The sequence below is a fragment of the Cetorhinus maximus genome, chromosome 1, assembly GCF_964194155.1.
Source record: "Cetorhinus maximus chromosome 1, sCetMax3.hap1.1, whole genome shotgun sequence".
In the NCBI taxonomy this organism is placed as follows: domain Eukaryota; kingdom Metazoa; phylum Chordata; class Chondrichthyes; order Lamniformes; family Cetorhinidae; genus Cetorhinus; species Cetorhinus maximus.
The window spans coordinates 222,987,144-223,007,498 of record NC_135879.1 but is presented as its reverse complement, the minus strand read 5'-3'; the positions used below and the strand labels follow the sequence as shown (position 1 = coordinate 223,007,498).

Here is a 20,355-nt window from a genome sequence, read left to right as displayed (position 1 = left end):
TTTGTAATTATACAACCTTGTTGCTTGTTGCTGACTGGTTCGAGATAAAAATCACTGTAATGTAACCCGCCCGTTATCCAGGATATGCATGATCCAACGATTGTCGCCCAGTACAACAAGAATCGATAAAAACAAAAAACTGCGGATGCTGGAAATCCAAAACAAAAACAGAAATACCTGGAAAAACTCAGCAGGTCTGGCAGCATCGGCGGAGAAGAGCAAAGTTGACGTTTCGAATCCTCATGACCCTTCAACAGAACTAAGTAGAAATAGGAAAGGGGTGAAATAACAATAATCGATGCGTCTCCCTGCTGAACATCATGGGAAAAGTGTTGCACTTGTCAGACCTTGTTTAAATGCATCAATGCTGAATCCCAGCATGGTTCCAGGACTGCAAGATCTACAATTGACATGACCTTCTCAGTCCAGCAGCTGCAGGAGAAATGCAGTGTACCTATGGCACATGGACAGCAGCGATTCAAGAAGGTGGCTCACCACCACCTTCCCAAGGGCGATTAGGGATGGGCAATAATTGCTGGCCTAGACACGTGAAAGAATAAATAAAAAACGAGACCACTAAATATTGCCTTCATTAATCTCACCAAGGCATTCAAACATGTGAGCAGAGGCGGTGTTTTTAAGCTGCTGGAGGAAATTGGCTGCCTTTCAAAGCTGCTCAGTGTGATCTCTTTCCATGACAACATGATGGGAAACTATGGCGGGGCAACATCAGAACCCTTTGACATTTGTAGTGGAGTAAAATGTGTGTTTTGACACTGACACCTTTTGGCATATTCTCTTTGTTGCTATCTGCAGAGGGTAGCTACTTACTTTTTTTTATTCTTTCATGATTTGTGGGCATCATTGGCTAGGTAATATTTATTGTCCGTTATTAGTTGCCCTTGAGAAAGTGGTGGTGAGCCATATTCTCAAACCGCTGCAGTCCATGTGGTGTAATTATGCCCACAGTGCTTTAGGTGGGGAGCTCCAGGATTTTGACCTAGCGACAGTGAAGGAACGGTGATATAGTTCCAATTTAGGATGGTTGTGGCTTGGAGGGAAACTTGCAGGTAATGGTGATCCCATATCTCTGCTACCCTTGTCCTTTTAGGTGGTAGAGCTCACAGGTTTGGAAGGTGCAGTCGAAGGGTCCTTCATGAGTTGCTGCAGTGTATCTTGTAGATGGTACACACTGTTGCTACTGTGTGTCGGTGATGGATGCTTTTTTGTGCACAGGGCATATCTGGGCAATTTTCCAAATTGGCGGGTAGATGCCAGTGGTGATGCGCTACCAAACAAGCAAGCTACTTTGTCCTGGATGGTGTCAAGCTTCTTGAATGCTTTTAGAGTTTCACTTATCCAGGCAAGTGGAGAGTATTCTATCATAGTCCTGACTTGTGCTATGAGTCAGGAGATGAGTTACTCGCCACAGAATTCCCAACCTCTGATCTGCTCTTCTAGCCACAGTATTTATATGACCGGTCCAGTTCAGTTTCTGCCCAATGGTAACCCCCCCAGGATATTGATGGGGGATTCAGCAATGGTAATGCCATTGAATGTCATGGGGAGATGGTTAGATTCTCTCTTGTTGGAAATGGTCATTGTCTAGCACTTGTGTGGCGCGAATGTTACTTGCTACTTATCAGCTCAAGCCTGAATGTTGTCCAGGTCTTGCTGCATATGGACACGGACTGCTTCAGTATCTGAAGAGTCATGAATGGCACTGAACATTGTTCGATCTTCAGCAAATATCCCCACCTCTGACCTTATGATGGAAGAAAGGTCATTGATGAAGCAGCTGAAATGGTTGGGCCTAGGATACTACCCTGAGGAACTCCTGCAGTGATGTCCTGGGATTGGGATGATTGACTTCCAAAAACCATAACCATGTTCCTTTGTGCCACGTTTGACTCCAACCAGCGGAGACTTTTCCCCCTGGTTTCCATTGACTCCAATTTATCTAGGGCACATTGCTGCCATATTCGGTCAAATGCTGCCTTAATATCAAGGGAAGTCACTAACTCCTCGCCTCTTAAGTTGAGCTCTTTTAACCATGTTTGGACTAAGGGTGTCAGGAGCTGAGTGGCCTTGGTGGAACCTAAGCTGAGCATCAGTGAGCAGGTTATTGCTTATTAAGTGCCACTTGATAGCACTGTCGACGATATCTTCCATCACTTTGCTTATGATCGAGAGTAGATTGATGGGGCGATAATTGGCTGAGTTGAATTTGTGCTGCTTTTTTGTGGACAGAGCATAACTGGGCGATTGTCCACATGGCTGGGTAGATGCCAGTATTGTAACTATACTGAAACTAGCTCTTGAGCAAAGGTCTTCAGTACTACTGCCGAAGACTTGTATCAGAACTGATAGAAAGCTGTTAAGCTATGCTTGCCTGATATCCAAGACAAAGGTGTACCAAGTTCTCATCAAGTTCCTCTACGCTTACTATGCCACATTAGCATTCCATACCTTCAGCAGCAAATAGACAGATTTCTCTCATGCCTGTAAAACTATCAGTATCAGATAGACAATTATCATGGTCAAGGATGTTACCATACTGCCATCTATCAGCATTGACAATGTGACACTGATGTTGTTGGCTTAGTATGAGTGTATGCTCCTGGACCTCTGAGTTAGTTTCGCATATCCAGGCTCCACAATCACCGGCAATCTGTCACTTGATGCTGAAATCAACACATGCATCACAAAAGGTGCAGCTGTTATATCCAAGCTCTTTTTTTGCTAAAATATATTTTATTCATAAAATATCTGAAAGAACATCACAAATGTCCAAGCTGAGTAAGAGAGTGTGGAACACCAACAACCCGACTGAGAATACTGAACCGTGAGTATACCAAGCCCCTGTCCTCAGTGCACTCTATAGTGGTGAGATCTAGACAACATATATTAGGCAGATGAAATGGCTGAACAGTTTCCACCTTTGCTGTCTCAGACATATCCTCGGCATCTCTTGGCAGGACAAGGTCACTAACTCAGAGGTCCAGGAGCATACACTCACTGCTAAGTCAATGACATCTGCGGTGGCTCAGCCATATTCATTGAGAACATAAGAAATAGGAAGAGGAGTAGGCCATTCAAGCCTGCCCTGCCATTCAATAAGATCATGGCTGATATGGCCCAGACCTCAACTCCTCTTTTGTGCCAGCTCCTCGTAACCTTCAGCTCCCCGATACTTCAAAAATCTAACTATCTCCTCTTTAAAACTTTCAGTGATCTAGCCTCCGCAACTCTCTGGGGTAGAGAATTCCAGACATTCACTACCATCTGAGAGAAGAAATTCCTTTGCATCTTAGTTTTAAATGAGTGTCCCCTTATTCTGTAATTATGCCCCCAGTTCGAGATTCCCCCACTAGTGGAAACATCTTCTCAACGTCTACCCTGTCAAGCCCCCTCAGGATCTTGCACATTTCAATAAGATCACCCCTCATTCTGCTAAACTCTGATGAATAAAGGCCTAACCTGTTTAGCCTTTCTTGATAAGTCAACTTCATCCCAGGAATCAGCCTAGTGAATCTCTTTTAAACTGCCTCCAATGCCAGTATATCCTTTCTTAAATACAGGGACCAAAACTGTACACAGTGCTCCAGGTGCAGCCTCACCAACACCCTGTATAGTTGTAACAAGACTTCCCTATTTTTAAACTCCAACCCCTGAGCAATACAGGCCAAAATTCCATTTGCCTTCTTAATTACTTGCTGCACCTGCAAGCTTGCTTTTTGTGTTTCATGCACAAGAAAATCCAGATCCCTCCGTGCTGCACTTTTTTGGAGTCGCTCTCCGTTTTAATAATAGTCTGCCTTTTGATTCTTCCTACCAAAGTGCACGACCTCACACTTTGCTACATTAAACTCCATCTGCCAAGTTTTTGCCCACTCACTCAACCTATCTATATCCCTTTTCAGATTCCTTATGTCCTCATCACAACATGCCCTCCCACCTATTTTTGTATAGTCAGCAAATTTGGATACATTATGCCTATTGTACAAGGGCACTGGCTGAGGCTCCTCCAAAGCTAAATTCTGGCTCCCCATACCTGCCTCACTCGCAGTCACACCCTCCAGTCTCTTACCATGGTCTAAATTTGATGGATGGATGACAGCCATATATCCAAAGGCCTTCTGTACGGTGAATTGGCCACTGGGTCACGACCTCCTGTGTGTCCATACCTCTGCTACAAGAACCTCTGCCAGTGGAATATAAAGATGCTGGATACTGACAACTGGGAGACAGTCGCTAACAGCAATGATCTCTGGAGGCTGACTGTTTGGAAGGGCATTGGAAGAGGAAGGGAAAAAAAAACTCAACTGGCCGAGAAGAGAGCCCAATGAAAACAGAGACCAGTGAATCGTGCCCCTTCTCAGCCCGCAGCAGCAAATGCAGCAGAGACTGTCATACCACAGCGGGCCTCCTGAGCCACATGTTGAACACAGAGTTGATGATCACAAGACGAACCATTCTCTTACAAGATGGAAGGCTGCCACCACCACTGCTTGATCTTATTCTTATATAACCATCTGATTTGACCTTGTTAATCTGTCTGCTTCCATAATTTAAAAATGGAGGCTTAGTTGCTTGATGTAGAGAGGTGTTGAACAATATAGTCCAGCAAGTTACAAAAGCAAAACACTTGTTAAGATCCCTGTGGAAAGAAGCGAATTTACCGAACAACCCCAATGAAACAACCAATGGGCAAGATTTCACCTTTCTGTAACAATCAAAATCTCTCTCAGTAAATTTTAGGGTTAGAATCAGACCATCTTGCCACTGACAAATGTCTCCTCCCTTTAACCGTGAAGCCACTTTCCATGATGCCTTCAATATATTTTTTAAACCCTCGATGGTTTATATTCTTTAATGAAAAAAATTACTCCACTGCACTGGATTAGAACATTTTAAAAAAAGAATTTAATATAAAGTGTAGAATCCGCTGCCTTGTTTATCCTTTGTAATGTTTCATGAGCATTTCTGAGCATCTGCTGTAGAAAAAAAGCAGCTGATTTGGAACTTTGGACAGTTTATATTGAAGGTTTGCTTTTATTAAACTACTGTTCCTATCAGCGAGGTTCCTAATGTTCTGGAATCTGAGCCACTTGTTGGAGGTTCCGGGAATGCTGGAGACCAGCAGTGACACATAATAAAATCACAAATTGCAACTTCCATGTTCTCGCCGCAAATCTTCCAGACTGTTGAGATAGATCTGTCATGACCAGACGTGTAAAAAGCCTATACGAGAGGGATGTTTAACCTTAATCACAGATTAGACACTTAGTAAGCCAGATGGTAAAACTTCAGTGTCATTTATTTGTTCCTCCTTGATCTGCGGGTCTAATTAATTTAATTAAACTCATTCTTGTTTGCCAATCATCTCACAGGTGAATTTGAGAAAAGATTCACACACGCTGAAATATTTTGGATGGGAAATCCATTGCAATATTCAGAGAATTTTATTCACCTGATATGCAAAGCTAACTCAGTTTCAGTTCCAGGTCAGGATAATATTCATATGTCACTTTGGAAAAATGTAGGTTTAGAAGAGGTTTGACTGAGGTTTTCATCTTTGAATGAAGGACCAAGCACAGCCCAGCCAAAGACGGAATGCTAACCCTAAATGAGTCAATGGTTAGGCCACAATTAGAACACTGTGACTGACTTTGGAGTACAGTACCACATATATTCAAGAGTAGAATGTAATGACAACATTCCTTGATGTAGCACGTTAAACATAGTTAAAAAGGTACAGGTCATGTCACAGGAATACCATCAACAAAAATTGACATTGAGCCACATAAGAATAACTTTGGTCAAAGTGGTAGGTTTTAAGGAGCATTTTAAAGGAGGAGAGAAACATAGAGGCTGAAAGAGGGAATCCCATAACTCAGGGCCCTGGCAGTGAAGGCACTGCCACCAATAGCAGAGTGATTAAAATCACAGATGTGCAAAAGAATAGATATAGATGAGTGCAGAGATCTTGGAGGTTTGTAGGGCTGGAGGAGGTTGAAGATATGAAAGGGGTGAAGCCGAGGAGGGCTTTAAAAACAAGGATGAGAATTTTTAAATGGTGGAATTGCCAGATCGGGAGCCAATGTAGGTCAGTGAACACATAGTTGATGATAGATGAACTGCTGTGAGTTAGAATCTGGACAGCAGAGTTTTGGATGAGTTCAAGTTTATGGAGGGTGCAAGATGGAAGGCCATTGAATGATCAAGTCTAGAGATAACAAAGACGCAGATGAGGATTTCAGCAGCAGGTGTGCTGAGGCCTGGATGCAAGTAGGTGACTTTACAGAGGTAGAAATAGGCAGATGTTGATGGAGCAGACAGATGGTTTGAAATTCATCTCTGAATCAAATAGGATGTCAAACTTGTGAAAGGTCCAGTTCAGCCGCTAACAGTAACCAGGGAGAAGACTGAAGTCAGTGCCTAGGAAATAGAGTTTGTAGTGGAAACAAAAGACAATGATTTTGGTCTTCTCAATATTTTATTGGAGGAAATTTCTGCTTATGCGGGACTGGATCTCCAACCAGCAGTGTGACACTTTAGAGCCAGCGAAGTGCTTGAGAGAAGTGGTGGGGAGCAATGTTCCCTCTATGTTGCACGGGTGCACAGCAATCGGGAATATGCGGCAGGAGGAACAAACAGGCCAGGGATAAGTAACACTTCCTTTAGGATTTGCGCACAAGTCACACATCAATCTTAAAGGGATCCTGCAATGCAACAGGCCGACCATGCACAGCAAAAAAAGGTTAGAGAAAATACTGGTGGTGACGTAGAGCTGGGTGTTGTCAGCCTGCATGTACAGTCTGATACTATGTTTTCAAATGATGTCACCGAGAGGCAGCAGTAGATGAGAAATAGGCCCGAGAATAGATCCTTAAGGGACTCTGGAAATAACAGTTTGAGAGTGGGAAGAGAAGCCAGTGCAAATAGTTTTCCCAATCCGGCAACTCCACCATTTAAAAATAGGTCTACCTAGTCTATCTATGACTAGGTAGATAAGAATGCAACAAGACAAGGGTAATTTCATCCAGTTGGATGACAGAGGAGAGGTGTTGGAGAAGGCTGGTGTGATCAACCATCTCAAAGGCTGCAGACAGGTCAAGAAAGATGAGGAGATATTAATTTACCACAGATATTGGAATGTACTGCCAAAACAAGGACAACTTGTACAGTGATTTGAATGTAATAAAACCTAAGGTGCTTTACAGGAATGTTATGGCACAAAATTTGATATCAATCAGAGATATTAGGGCAGATAACCAAAACCTTGGCCGAAGAGGTAGGTTTTAAGGACTGTCTTGAAGGAGGAAAGAAAAGTAAAGGGGTGGATAGATATAGGGCTGGAATTTCAGAGCTTAGCGCTAAGGCAGCTGAAGGCACGACACCCAATGCTGCATCGATTAAAACTGAGAATTTTCAACAGGTGAGAATTGATAGAACTCAGAGATCTAGGGTCGTTGTAAGACTGAAGACAATTATAGAGATAAGGAGGGGTGAAGCTGTGGAATGATTTGAAAGCAAGGATGAGAATTTTAAAATCGGGACATTGGTTGACTGTGAGCCAGCATGCACAGCGGAAATGAGAGAACCAGTGGTGAAGCAGACTTGGTAATAGCTTACAAAGCACAAGTGGATAAATACTTGAAAAGTAAAGCTTTAAAAAGGGGTGGAGAGAAAATGGCAGAGCACTGGGATTAAGTGGATACTGGTGGAGCTGGCATTGGCACAAAAGGGGCAGCAGATTGCTCTCTCCTTTAAAATTATCTTTGGAGGTTATGATGGGGGCTGGTGTGTCTAGGACTGCCAATGTGTGCAAAGAGAGCGGGGGGGGGGGGGGGGGGTGATTCCCCTCAGGGCAAAACCCAGGGTTGCCAACTGTGATTACATGTATTTCTGGAGATTTCATCACCACTTGCCCCCGTACTCCAGCCATTAGTCAGCCAACACATTCATCCTTGCGATGCACTGCCTTCCTGTTCCAAACTGGAAAGCAAAGACCCATTACCCTTTGGGATGATGCTTGGCTGTCAGCCAAACGGCCCTTTTCTCCCATCTTCAATAAGAGAAAAGCTCAAAGAAAATGACAACAACAAAAAAAAATCGTTTTTTTTTAATGTCCCGGTGATTTTTCTCCAGGATTGCACATAACAATATCCTGGAGATTATTCTTCAATTCCTGGAGACTCCAGGCCAATAATCCAGGAGGGTTTGGGAAGCCCAGCAAAACCACTGGTGTAAAATTGCAGAGAGAATCAATCATCACAGACCCAACCTATCCGCTATAAAGTTTGGTTGCTGGGATGCAGAAGGTTAGGTTGAGCAACGGAAGGGCGGCGCACATGCGTATTGGGCTGGCGCAGCCTCGGTCGGACGAGAGCGGTCAACGCGGTTAGTCCCGCCTCAGAGGGAGAGGGAGCAAGGCCGCGGGCTGTGCATTTCATATTTCTTTTCCAAAACAGAAAATGTTTTAATCCGGACGGCGGACTACTTTTCTTCATCAAAGAACATAAATCGTCGAGGGTTTTTAAAAGAAAATGTTGAGGGCTTCATGGAAAGTGGCTCCGCCGTTAAAGGTAGGAGATCGGTCGGTGGTGAGATATCTGATTCTGACATTAAAATGGACTGAGGGAGAGATCTTTCCTTTCCTCCTTGCCCCGGAGTGTCCTTGTCCTCTCTCCCCGGATAGTGAAGCCGGGCCACACCTGGGGGCTTCAGGCAGGCCGTTGGTTCAACCTAATTTAGTTGGCTGGAAGGAGGCGGTGATTGACGTGGGTTTGCGCCAATCGGATCAGGCGAGCACCGAGAGGTGTGGGACCGCTAACGAATCAGCCGCGTGAAGGGGCGGGTCCTCCCCCTGCGAGGGAGGGTCTGGGGAATCATGCTAGGTTGGACCATAATGACAGTGGGAAATGCAGTTTCGGTGGGTGGGTGAGGAAAAAGGGATTTCATATTTAACTCGTTAAAATTTCGATGTCTTGTTGCTACAGCGTTTCCCTCTCCCCGCCCAAATTGGTAACGCACCGGAAGGCATGCATTTTCAAAAATTGCATTTGTAGTGAGAAAATGGTATGACCTTGTACGTGAATATTAGAAACGTTGTACATATTGGCCATGAAAAGGCATGAACCCATGTGGTTTTTTAGCGTTTTAATTTCTTGTACTTTCTTTTCAACAATCCTGAATTCCCCTCCAATTTAATATATTATTTTGGCATGCAATGTTAAGGATCTCAGGGCACCAGGGCGATTTCACAGTTCTTCAAAGAGTCTGTAAACTTAATTACAATACAGTTGTGTACAAATTTTCAACATTTTAATTGAAAGTTCTTTCCTTTGTGGTGGAGACCTAAGACCCATAGTAAAAACATTATAGGGGTGAGACAAGACAAATCAGTATGTAGTAGTTAGGGAAAGCTAAATTTGGATTTGAAAATATTCCATTGCAGAAGGGGAGGAGTAAAGTTTAAGTTCACCTCTATTAGTCCCCATAATTCTCAAGCAGAGGACATTGCAGAAGGGGAGGAGTAAAGTATAAGTTCACCTCTATTAGCCCCCATAATTCTCAAGCAGAGGAGAGCGGGATAATAATGTACCACTGGTATAGCATCAGTCTAATTGTAAAGTTGACTTTTGCTTGATGGGCTGGAGTAAATTGAATATGCCCAGCAATTGCTGTGATCGTCAGTAACATCCTACACAAGAAACCGTTGTTTGTGTTCGTCAGTAACATACTACACAAGAAACCGATGCAGTAATGTTCTGTAGAATATATGCTGTTGGCACAATACAAATCGTGTGGTTTGGATCTGTAATTTGAATCAGTTGTTTTGCAAAATGATCAAGTTTCTGCTTTGTCTTTACAATTCACATTTGAAGAAAGTAGATGTAAATGTTTTTCAACAGTTCATTTTTATTGGCTGACAATTTCAATTTTTAAAATTCTTTCATGGAATGTGGGCGTCACTGGCCAGGTCAGCATTTATTGCCCATCCCTAATTGCCCTTGAGGAGGTGGTGGTAAGCTGCCTTCTTAAACCACTGTAGTCCATGTGGTGTAGGTTCACCCACAGTGCTGTTAAGGAGGGAGTTCCAGGATTTGACCTGGCAACAGTGAAGGAATGGTGAAATAATTCCAAGTCAGGATGGTGTGTGGCTTGCAGTGGGACATGCAGGTGGTGGCATTCCCATCATCTGCTGCCCTTGTCCTTCTAGGTGGTAGTGGTCGTGGGTTTGGAAGGTGCTGTCGAAGGAGCCTTGGTGAGTTGCTGCAGTGCATCTTGTAGATGATACACACCGCTGCTACTGTATGTCGGTGTAGAAGGGAATGAATGTTTAAGTTGGTGGATGGGGTGCCAGTCAAGTAGGCTGCTTTGTCCTGGATGGTATCGAGCTTCTTGAGCATTGTTGGAGTTGCACTCATCCAGGCAAGCAGAGAGTATTGCATCACACTCCTGACCTTGTAGATGTGGACAGGATTTCGGGAGTCAAGAGGTGAGTTAATCACCTCAAAATTACTAAAATTAATTACTAAACACTGCAATCATCAGTGAACATCCCCATTCCTGACCTTATGATGGAGGGATGGTCTTTGATGAAGCAGCTGAAGATGGCTGGGCCTAGGACACTACCCTGAGGATCTCCTGCAGCAATGTCCTGGGACTGAGATGATTGTGCTCCAGCAGCCACATTCATTTTTTGTGCTAGGTATGACTCCAATTAGTGGAGAGATTTTCTCCCGATTCCCACTGACTTCGATTTTGTTAGCGCGCCTTGATGCCTAATTACTCAAAACCAGGCAGGAAATGTAGCCTGTATGCCTGCAATCAGACTCCTGAAGCAACCGCTCTACTCTGAACTTGGTTGTGGCAGGAGACTCCCGGAGGATAATGGAAACGCTTTAGAGATGTACTCAAAACATCCCTGAAGAGGTTAAATATCCCCACCAACTCAAGGGAGTACCTGGCTTGTGACTGACTAAACGGAGAAGGTTTATTCAGGAAGACACTGAACACATTGAGAAATTTCAGTTACATGCAGAGGCAAAGTTGAGCTGTTGGAGAAAGCGCACAAACCTCCAAATAACTCCTCAATCTGACCCTTCAAATGCCACTTGCCACTCATTCTGGAGGAACTGCCGAAGAAGTTGAGGCGGTGACCCGGTGTGTAGATGAGGGTAGTGTAGTTGATGTAGTTTATATGGATTTCAGCAAAGCCTTTGACAAGGTCCCACATGGGAGACTTAGAAAGAAGGCAAATGCACATGGGATACAGGGTAATTTGATAAGGTGGATTCAAAATTGGCTTAGTTGTAGGAGGCAGAGGGTGATGATAGAAGGATGCTTTAGTGACTGGAAGCGAATGCCAGTGCCGTACCACAGGGATCTGTGCTGGGTCCCCTATTATTCGTCATTTATATAAACGACATAGATGACTATGTAGGGGGTAGGATTAGTAAGTTTGCGGATGACACAAAGATTGGCCGGGTTAACAGTGAGTTTGAGTGCCTTGGGCTACAGGAAGATATAGACGGGATGGTCAAATGGACAGATATGTGGCAGATGGAATTTTACCCTGAAAAGTGTGAGGTGATACTTTGGAAGGAGTAATTTAACAAGTAAGTATTCAATGAACGACATGACACTAGGAAGTTCTGAGGAACAAGGGGACCTTGGCATGTGTGTCCATAGTTCTCTGAAGGCGGAGGGGCATGTTAGTGGGGTGGTGAAAAAGCCACATGGGACACTTGCCTTTATCAATCAAGGCATAGATTACAAAAGTAGGGAGATCATGTTGGAGTTGTATAGAGCCTTGGTGAGGCTACAGCTGGAGTACTGTGTGCAGTTCTGGTCGCCACGTTATAGGAAGGATGTGATTGCACTGGAGGGGGTGCAGAGGAGATTCACCAGAATGTTGCTTGGGATGAAACATTTAAGTTATGAAGAGAGGTTGTATAGACTTGGGTTGTTTTCGTTGGTGCAGAGAAGACTGAGGGGCGACCTGATCGAGGTGTACAAGATTATGAGGGGCAGGGACAGGGTGGATAGGGAGCAGCTGTTCCCCTTAGTTGAAGTGTCAGTCACAAGGGGGCATAAGTTCAAGGTGAGGGGCAGGAGGTTTAGGGGGGATGTGAGGAAAAACCTTTTTACCCAGAGTGTGGTGACAGTCTGGAATGCACTGCCTGGGAAGGTGGTTGCCTCACATCCTTTAAAAAGTACCTGGATGATCACTTGGCATGTCATAACATTCAAGGCTATGGGCCAAGTGCTGGTAAATGGGATTAGATAGGTAGGTCAGGTGTTTCTCACGTGTTGGTGCAGACTCGATGGGCCGGAGGGCCTCTTCTGCACTCTGTGATTCTGTGACGTAGTTGAGGCAAATCATGTGGATGCATTTAAGGGTAAGCTAGGTAGACAGATGAGGGGAATAAAAGAATTGAAGGAAATGCTAATAGGGTTAGATGAAGATGGCTCATATTGAGCATAAACGTAATTTCTTCCAGGATTCTCTATATTCTAGAATGGTCCCCATGTTTTGGAAGGTAGCAAATGTACGTGACTCCAGACCCTCCTTCTGCTTCTGATATGGCCCAGCAAACCACTTGGTTGTGTCAAACCACAACACAAATATTGAAGAATAAAATCAGATGGACCACCCGGCATCACTCTAGGCACACCATCCCCAGTTGAACATTCAAAGTCTTCCTCTGATCAGGGGACTAGTTCCAAAATTGGTAGTGCTGCCCCACCAACTAGTCAAGCAACAACCTGGCATAGTGATACACAGCAAGTTATGCTTGACAGCCAATGTCCCAGACTCCTGCATTACCATCACCATTCCTGGGTCTGTTCTGTGAAACTGGCAGAGTTGGCAACACTGGTGTACAGTTAGGAGAGAAAGGCCCTGGGAGTCCTCAACATTGACTTCTAACCCCGTGAAGTTTCATGGATGGGGTCAGACACAGACAAAGAAGCCTTCTGCTGGTTATCACTGACTGCCTTCCCTTAGCCAATCAATCAATACTCCATGTTGAACACCACTTGGAAAATGCACTGAGGGTAGCAAGGAAACAGCATATAGTCTGGATAGGGGACTTCAAGGCCCATCACCAAGAATGTCTCAGTAACACCACTACTGGTTGAGCCCTGAAAGACCTATGTGGAAGACTAAGTTTATGGTAGGTGGTGAGGGAACCGCAAAGATGGAAAAACCTACTTGACACACTCGCCAGTCTATCAGTTGTAGATGCACCTGTCCATGACTGTATTCATAGGAATGACCACTGTGCAGTCTTGGGGAGATGTAGACCATCTTTGCACTGAGGGGTGTTGTCGTCGTGTTGTGTAGCACCACCACCATACCAAATGGAATACATACAGAACTAGCAGCTCAAAACTGGGGCATCTTTCAGGTGCTGTGAGCCATTAGCAGCAGCAGAATTCTATTTGACCATAACCTATATATTCATGGTTTGGCACATACCTCACTCTATCATTACCATCGACCAAAGGACAAAAATGTAGTGGAACATGCTAGGAACAGCACCAGGCATACCTAAAAATGAGATGTCAACCCAGTGAAGCTACAACACAGGACTATGTGCATGCTAACCAGAGGAAGCAGCATGCTACAGACGGCATTAAGTGATCCCACAACCGACAGATCAAGTCAAAGCCTGCAGTCTTACCTCACCCAGCTGTGAATGGTGGTGGACAGTTAAGCCACTAACTGGAGGAGGAGGCTCTACAAACATCCCCAACACCAACGATTGTAGAGCCCAGCATGACAGTGCAAAAGCTGAGGCTGAAGCATTTGCAGCCAACTTCAGCCAGAAATGCTGAGTGGGTGATGCATCTTGGCCTCTTCTGATTTCCAGCATTGTAGATGCATTCAATTCACTCCATGTGGTGTCAAAAAATGGTTGAAGGCAACGGAAACTACCAAGACTACAACCCCTGACAACACCCAGACTGTGATATTGAAGACCTATGCTCCAGAACTAGCTGTGCCTTTAGCCAAACTGTGCGAGTACAGCTACAACACTGGCAACTACCTGACAATGTGGAAAATTCCCCAGGTACGTCCTGTCCACACAAAGCAGAACAAATCCAGCCCGGCCAATTGCTGCCCCATCAGCAAAGTGATGGCAGAAACTGTCAACAGTGCTACCAAGTGGGACTTACTCAGCAATAACCTGCTCATCAACACTCAGTTTGGATTCCACCAAGGCCACTTGTATCCAGACCTCATGGTCTTGATCCAAACATGGACAAAAGAACCGAATTCCAGAGGTGAGATTAAAATCACTGCTACTGACATCAAGGCAGCATTTGACTGCGTGTAGCATCAAGGAATCCTAGCAAAAGTCATGGACAGGTGCATCTACAACTGGTAGACTGGCAAGAGTGAAGTCAAGTAGGTTTTTTTCCTCTTTGTGGTTCTCAATAAGAATCGGGGAGTAAGCTCTCCACTAGTTGGAGACATGTCTAGCACAAATGGTTGTGGTTGTTGGAGGTCAATCGTCTCAATCCTGGACATCGCTGCAAGAGTTCTTCAGGGTAGTGTCCTAGGCCCAACCATATTCAGCAGCTTCATCAAAGACTTTTCCTCCATCTTAAGCTCAGGATTGGAGATGTTCAGTGATTTCGCAGTGTTTAGTATGGTTTGCAAATCCTCCGGATACTAAAGCCCTTGTTCATGCATGTAGCTGGACAACATTGTTATGGCACAGCGGATGGTAAATGCTGAGCTGCTCAAATCCCAAAGGGAAACTTGAAACAGCTGCCACAACTGTTTTGCAATTTGTATTTTATTTTGAGATGTGTGCCTTGAATTTAGTAGTAATAAGCCTGCCGATACTTAGAGGGTTTTTTTTTACAAAACTAAATTAAACATTTATTAATATAAGAAGAGATTTTAAGCACATACATAGGTCCACAAATTGCAACTATAATAACTCCCAGCTCCCCTAATTAACCTGGCTCCCAGTTACATCTCTGTTAAGTCAACAGTAAAACAAAACAGATTTTAACAGACCCAGGCAAACCACAAAATACCCCTGGACAATGATATTTGAAGTGAATTTTCTTAGCTTCAGTTCCTGTAGACAGCAACTTGATGCATAGAGGCTGGAGGCTTTTCACACGTGTTAGATCTTAGAATGTCTTCTCCTTTTACACATAACCTCATCTCTCTTTTTACAATAAATCACAATATTATGAAAATTATTATATTTTCATGACAACATTCAAGCTTGGGCTAAGTGGTAAGTAACATTCACATCACACAAGAGCCAGGCAGTGACCGTCTCTAACAAAAGAGAATCTAACATCTCCCCTAGACATTCAATGGCATTGCCATTGCTGAATCCCTCACTATCAACATTCTGGGGTTACCATTGACCAGAAACTAAACTGGATCAGCCATGTAAATACTGTGGCTGCAAGAACAGGTCAGGGAATTCTGCAGAGAGTAACCCACCTGATTCCCCAAAACCTGTCCACCATCTACAAGGCACAAATCAGGAGTGTGATAGAACACTCTCCACTTGCCTGGATGAGTGCAGCTCCAACAGCACTCCAGAAACTCGACACCATCATCCAGGACAAAACAGCCTGCTTGTTAGACACCACATTAGGCAGCAGTGTACAGTAAACCATCAACAACATGGTATGAGCAACTCACCAAGGGTACTTCAATAGCAACATCCTAATCTGTGACCTTTATCACTTAGAGCAGGAGCATTGGACCACCACCACTGCAAGTTCCTGTCCAAGACTCTCACCACCATGAATTGCGATTATGTCATCGTCCCTTACTACTGCTGATTCAAAACCCTGGAACCCCTTTCCTAACAGCATTTTGGGTGCACCTTTACCATATGCTCTGCAGCGGTTCTCAAGGGCAGTTGGGGATGGGCAATTAAAACTGTCCCTTGCCAGCAAGATTCGTGCCCTATGAGTGAAATTAAAAAATAAATCAGTTTATCTTGAGGTACAGCAAGCAAATAGGAAAATAAATACTGTAGTAAAATAGCCTTTAAGAGAAAATAAGCCTTAACTGCAATTATATGGAGCCTTGACAAGACAGCATGTGTAGCACAATATTGGTCTCCTCACTTAAGGAAGGACATACTTGTTTCAGAGGAAGTGCAACAGAGGTTTGCTAGACTGATTCTGGGATGAGGGTATCAACGCACAAGAAGAATTTGAGTAGACTATGTTTCCTGGAGTTTAGAAGAATGAGAGGGGGTTTCTTTGAAACAAATAAAATCTTAAGGGGCTTGACAGAGTAGATTCTGGGAGGATGTTTCCCCTGTCTGGTGAGCTTAGAACTAGGGTTACAGTCCCAGATTAATGATTTGGCCATTTAAGTCTGAGCTGGGGAGAAGTTTCTTCATTCAAAGTGTTATGAGTCTTTGGAATTCTCTAGCCTAAAGAGCTGAAGATGCTCTGTTGTTAAGTAAATTCAAGACAGAGATTGATAGATTTTAGGATACTGCAGGAAGGTGGTTTTGAGGATGAACATCAGCTATGATATTGAATAATGGAGCAGGCTGAAGGGTTGAACGGCCTAGTCCTTTTTTATTCTTCTTCTTCTTAAATGTCATCATAGGCTAGTTGGGCTGATGGCCTGTTTCTATGCTGTAGACTCTTTGTAGCTTCTCTTTGTCGACCAAAGTAGAAAATGGTCATTCATCGCATTGCTGTTCGTGGGCTGGATGCAGTTGATTGTCACATTCTTTCATTCTGTAGTATGTGAATAAACTTGAGTTTTGTAAGTACGATGGTTGCAAGAAATGGAGGAAGAGAAGTTGAACCGGTGGATTTTGGAAGGCTATGGAAGAGAGGCAGGTAGAGCAAAATGGAGGGTTTCAATTCCAGAGTGTAACAATATAGTATCTGGAAATGCAGTAGAAAGGAGGGGAGTTGTATATGGTTAATACCTGTTTTGCATTAGCACATTCTGGATGTTGCTTAAGTATTCATAATAACTGCAGCATAATACTTTTTTTACTGGAAAGTATAACAACCAAATTGCTCTTATGGTCTAAACTAGATTTCTAAGGTAATTTAAGAGCTGAGTCTACTGATTTATTTGGACCTAAGGTTGCTTGCAATGAACTTCTTTACGTAACCCACTTCCACTGCAGTTAGTGTACAATTGTGGAAAGTATGGGTACTTTGTGTTGGAGATTGATTCTAAACTATAAATGAAGGTTTTAAAGCCGGAGAATGCCATCAGTAGATTGAAGGAAAGTTGTGCCATAAAGCATCCCAGATATGAACCCCCACCCCCACGACCCCAAACCACACCACAGCAATCCTAGATGAGAAAGAAGGCTATTGGACGTACAGCAGAAAGAGAGAGAAAGATGTTGAGGCCGAGCAGGAGTTGGGAAAAATTCTGGTATAACAGATGGATGAAAAGCATAGTCATAGAGACGAAAGGCCTTTAGGGAGCCTGTTGAAGGAACAGAGAACAGTGGTAAGGGAATTCTGAAGACCACAGGGTTGCTTTAATTTGCTCAGTGCAGCTCACCCAAAATTAGCCAAGCCAACGTAAAAGATCAACGAATTTTAAGCACAAATTATGTTCGGTGCATTAGTTTCCATGATGTTTTGTGCTAGTTTAAGAAGCATTGTGCTCGAAGTTGATCCTTCATGGCCCAGATCAAATTAATCACTGAGTTTCTGCTACTTGTGCCAGTTTGCGGGCCTTTGAGAAGACACCGTTTAAAAACTTTTAATTTTTAAAATGACTAAAACTCGATTGTGTACTGTAATATAACTAGCAAATGGTTCTGAATAGTTTATTTAGTCATTTTCAAGTATTTAAAATTATTTTGAATAGTTGGATTATTTATAAGTGGATAACTTGATTAAAAATCCTTATTTTTGTGATAAACCCATTTTCTGCCAGACTGCACCAAGTTACCACTCTTAAAGGAATTTTTTTAATGAAAAATTAAATAAATAATATTCTAAAAGGCTACCAGATTTCATGGCGGATTTATGTTTAACTTGAGCAGGAAAAAAACACTTTGAAAGTTGTTTTACCTTAGTCTTTGCTTTTCCTAAGCAACAGATCAATTTATTTGTACTTAAAATCAGCAGAAGGGATGATAAATAATAAAAAGCAAAGGAATATTTTCAAAAATACTGATCAATCCCTTGTGGGATTGAGCATGGGGAATTAAGATCAAGGGCACTTTCAGTCCAGCCAGGGTTAGTGTATAATGGGGGTAAACTGTTCTGTGAGCAGGTATTGGGTCTTTATTACTTCACCCTCTCCAGAATTTTCTTGGCCGTTCCATGCTGTCATTTGCATAAACCCATACCTATAGAAGGCCTTTCTCAGGAGCATTATCAAGCAAAATTTGACATGAGCCACAAGAGATAATAGGAAAGATGACCAAAAGCTTGCTCAAAGAGGTAAGTTTTAAGGGGCATTTTTCAACAAGGAGGTAGAGAGGGTAGACAGGCTTGGGGAGAGAAATCCAGAGTTTAGGGACTGGCGGTGGCGTAGTGGTAGTGTCACTGGACTGGTGATCCCACCACGGCAGATGGTATTTGAATTCAATAAAAATTTGGAATTCAAATGATGACCATGAAACCATTGTTGAGTGTCCTAAAAACCCATTTGGTTCACTAATGTCCTTTAGGGAAGGAAATCTGTCATCCTTACCTGGTCTGGCCTACATGTGACTCCAGACTCTCAGCAATGTGGTTGACTTTTAAATGCCCTCTGAAATGGCCTAGCAAGCCACTCAGTTCTCAAGGGCAATTAGGGATAGGGAATAATGCTGGCTAAGCCAGCAATGCCACATCCCATGAATGAAAAATAAAAAGCTGATGGCAGAGCTGCCAGTGGTGGTGATTAAAAATTGGGGCTGTGCAGAGGCCAGAATTGGAGGAGCGCAGCAATCTCAGCGTTGTAGGACTGGTGGAGGTTACTGAGATGGGGAGGAGCAGACAGTGGAGATATTTGAGAATAAGAAGTTTCAAGTTTGAAGCTATTGAACTGGGAGTCAGGGTAAGCCAGTGAACCCATGGTGTGGTGGGACTTGGTGCAAGTTAGGTTATGTGAGCAGAGTTTTGGATGACCTCAAATTTATGGAGAGTGCAAGATGGGAGGCTGACCAAGAAAGCATTGGAATAGCTTCATCCAGAAGTAACAAAAGTATTAATGAGGGTTTCAGTAGGAGATGAGCTGAGGTAGGGGTGGAAATGGATGATGTGAGAGGTGGCAGTGGTTGGCCTTGGTGATGGTGAAGGGACTGGCTTCAAAGTGGTGAACAGTCTGGTTCAGCCTCTGTGACCAGAGAATTGAATGGAGACAGTGGCTAGGTAGCAGAATTTCTGGTGGGGATTGAATACAGTGTTATTGGACTTCTCAATATTTAATTGGAAGAAATTTCTGTTCATACACTGCTCTCTCCGGCATTGAAACAGATCAGAGGCAGTGAATGGGTTGAGAGAGATGGTGGAGCAGGGTGTTGTCAGCATTTATATGGAACCTGGCATGCTTGGATAATGTCACCTAGGAAGCCAAGGCTAGATCCTTGTTTGGGGGAAGGCGGGGAGGCGTCAGAGCTAATGGTGCAGGTATGGAGAGAAAAACACTGTGTAGGTGGTTCTCTGATCATGAGTGGAGAAAGAGAAAAGGAGGACTTGATTTTATATAGCACTTCTCACAACTTCAGAATATCATGGTCACAGTAACAGGATGTCATTTGTGACTTTACCAAGGGGCACATCAGCGAGAGAATAGGGTAGTTGGGAATGGGGCAAAACACATTTATGTGCTCGTGGCAGGGCGTTGGGTTAGTGCTGGATTCTCGCACCGGCTGTATTTGTCTGGCCAGTGGGGTTATCAAGCTTCTATTACAAAAACTAAAAACGTTTTCAGTCATCTAACAAGCATATTGCATTTGCCATCTATTGGGCAATTTTAATTGTGGTCAGGTTGGAATGAACTCCATTGCCTCAGCCGTGAGATGTTATTTTTAAAAAAAATGGCTGTTGCTTTTCTCACTGTGTTTCATTACACATTTTTTTAGTTGGCTGTGTCATGCTGCTAATTCATAGTATTATTAAACAGGGCTTGATTGTTGGAATTGTCTTCTTCTGCCAGTTTGACTGGCAAGCTTACAAAAATGCTCATGTATACGCTTTTGAGAAACAAAATCAATAAAGTAAACGAAAAATCAATAAATCAGAGGAGTGACAGCCCCTGGTGGGGCAATGCTCATGTATATATGCATGGTTTCAATCAACATTAAATCATAATTTGCCCAATAGCAGTAGTATAAACTCTGGAATAATCTACTCAGTGCTGTG

General features: G+C 43.4%; 1 protein-coding gene across 5 annotated transcripts in view; it reads left to right on the top strand.

Moving 5' to 3' along the window:
• Window positions 1-8,366: 8,366 nt before the first annotated feature.
• The window catches only part of immt (inner membrane protein, mitochondrial (mitofilin)), a 75,579-nt gene continuing 63,590 nt past the window's right edge, over window positions 8,367-20,355 (top strand). For 4 of the 5 annotated variants that reach the window (XM_078553776.1, XM_078553758.1, XM_078553741.1 and 1 more), the window contains exon 1: window positions 8,367-8,591. In XM_078553776.1, the coding sequence (XP_078409902.1) occupies window positions 8,553-8,591 (39 nt within the window). In that variant the 5' untranslated portion in view covers window positions 8,367-8,552. The remainder of the gene's footprint in view (window positions 8,592-20,355) is intronic. The other variant, XM_078553767.1, reaches the window with a different exon arrangement.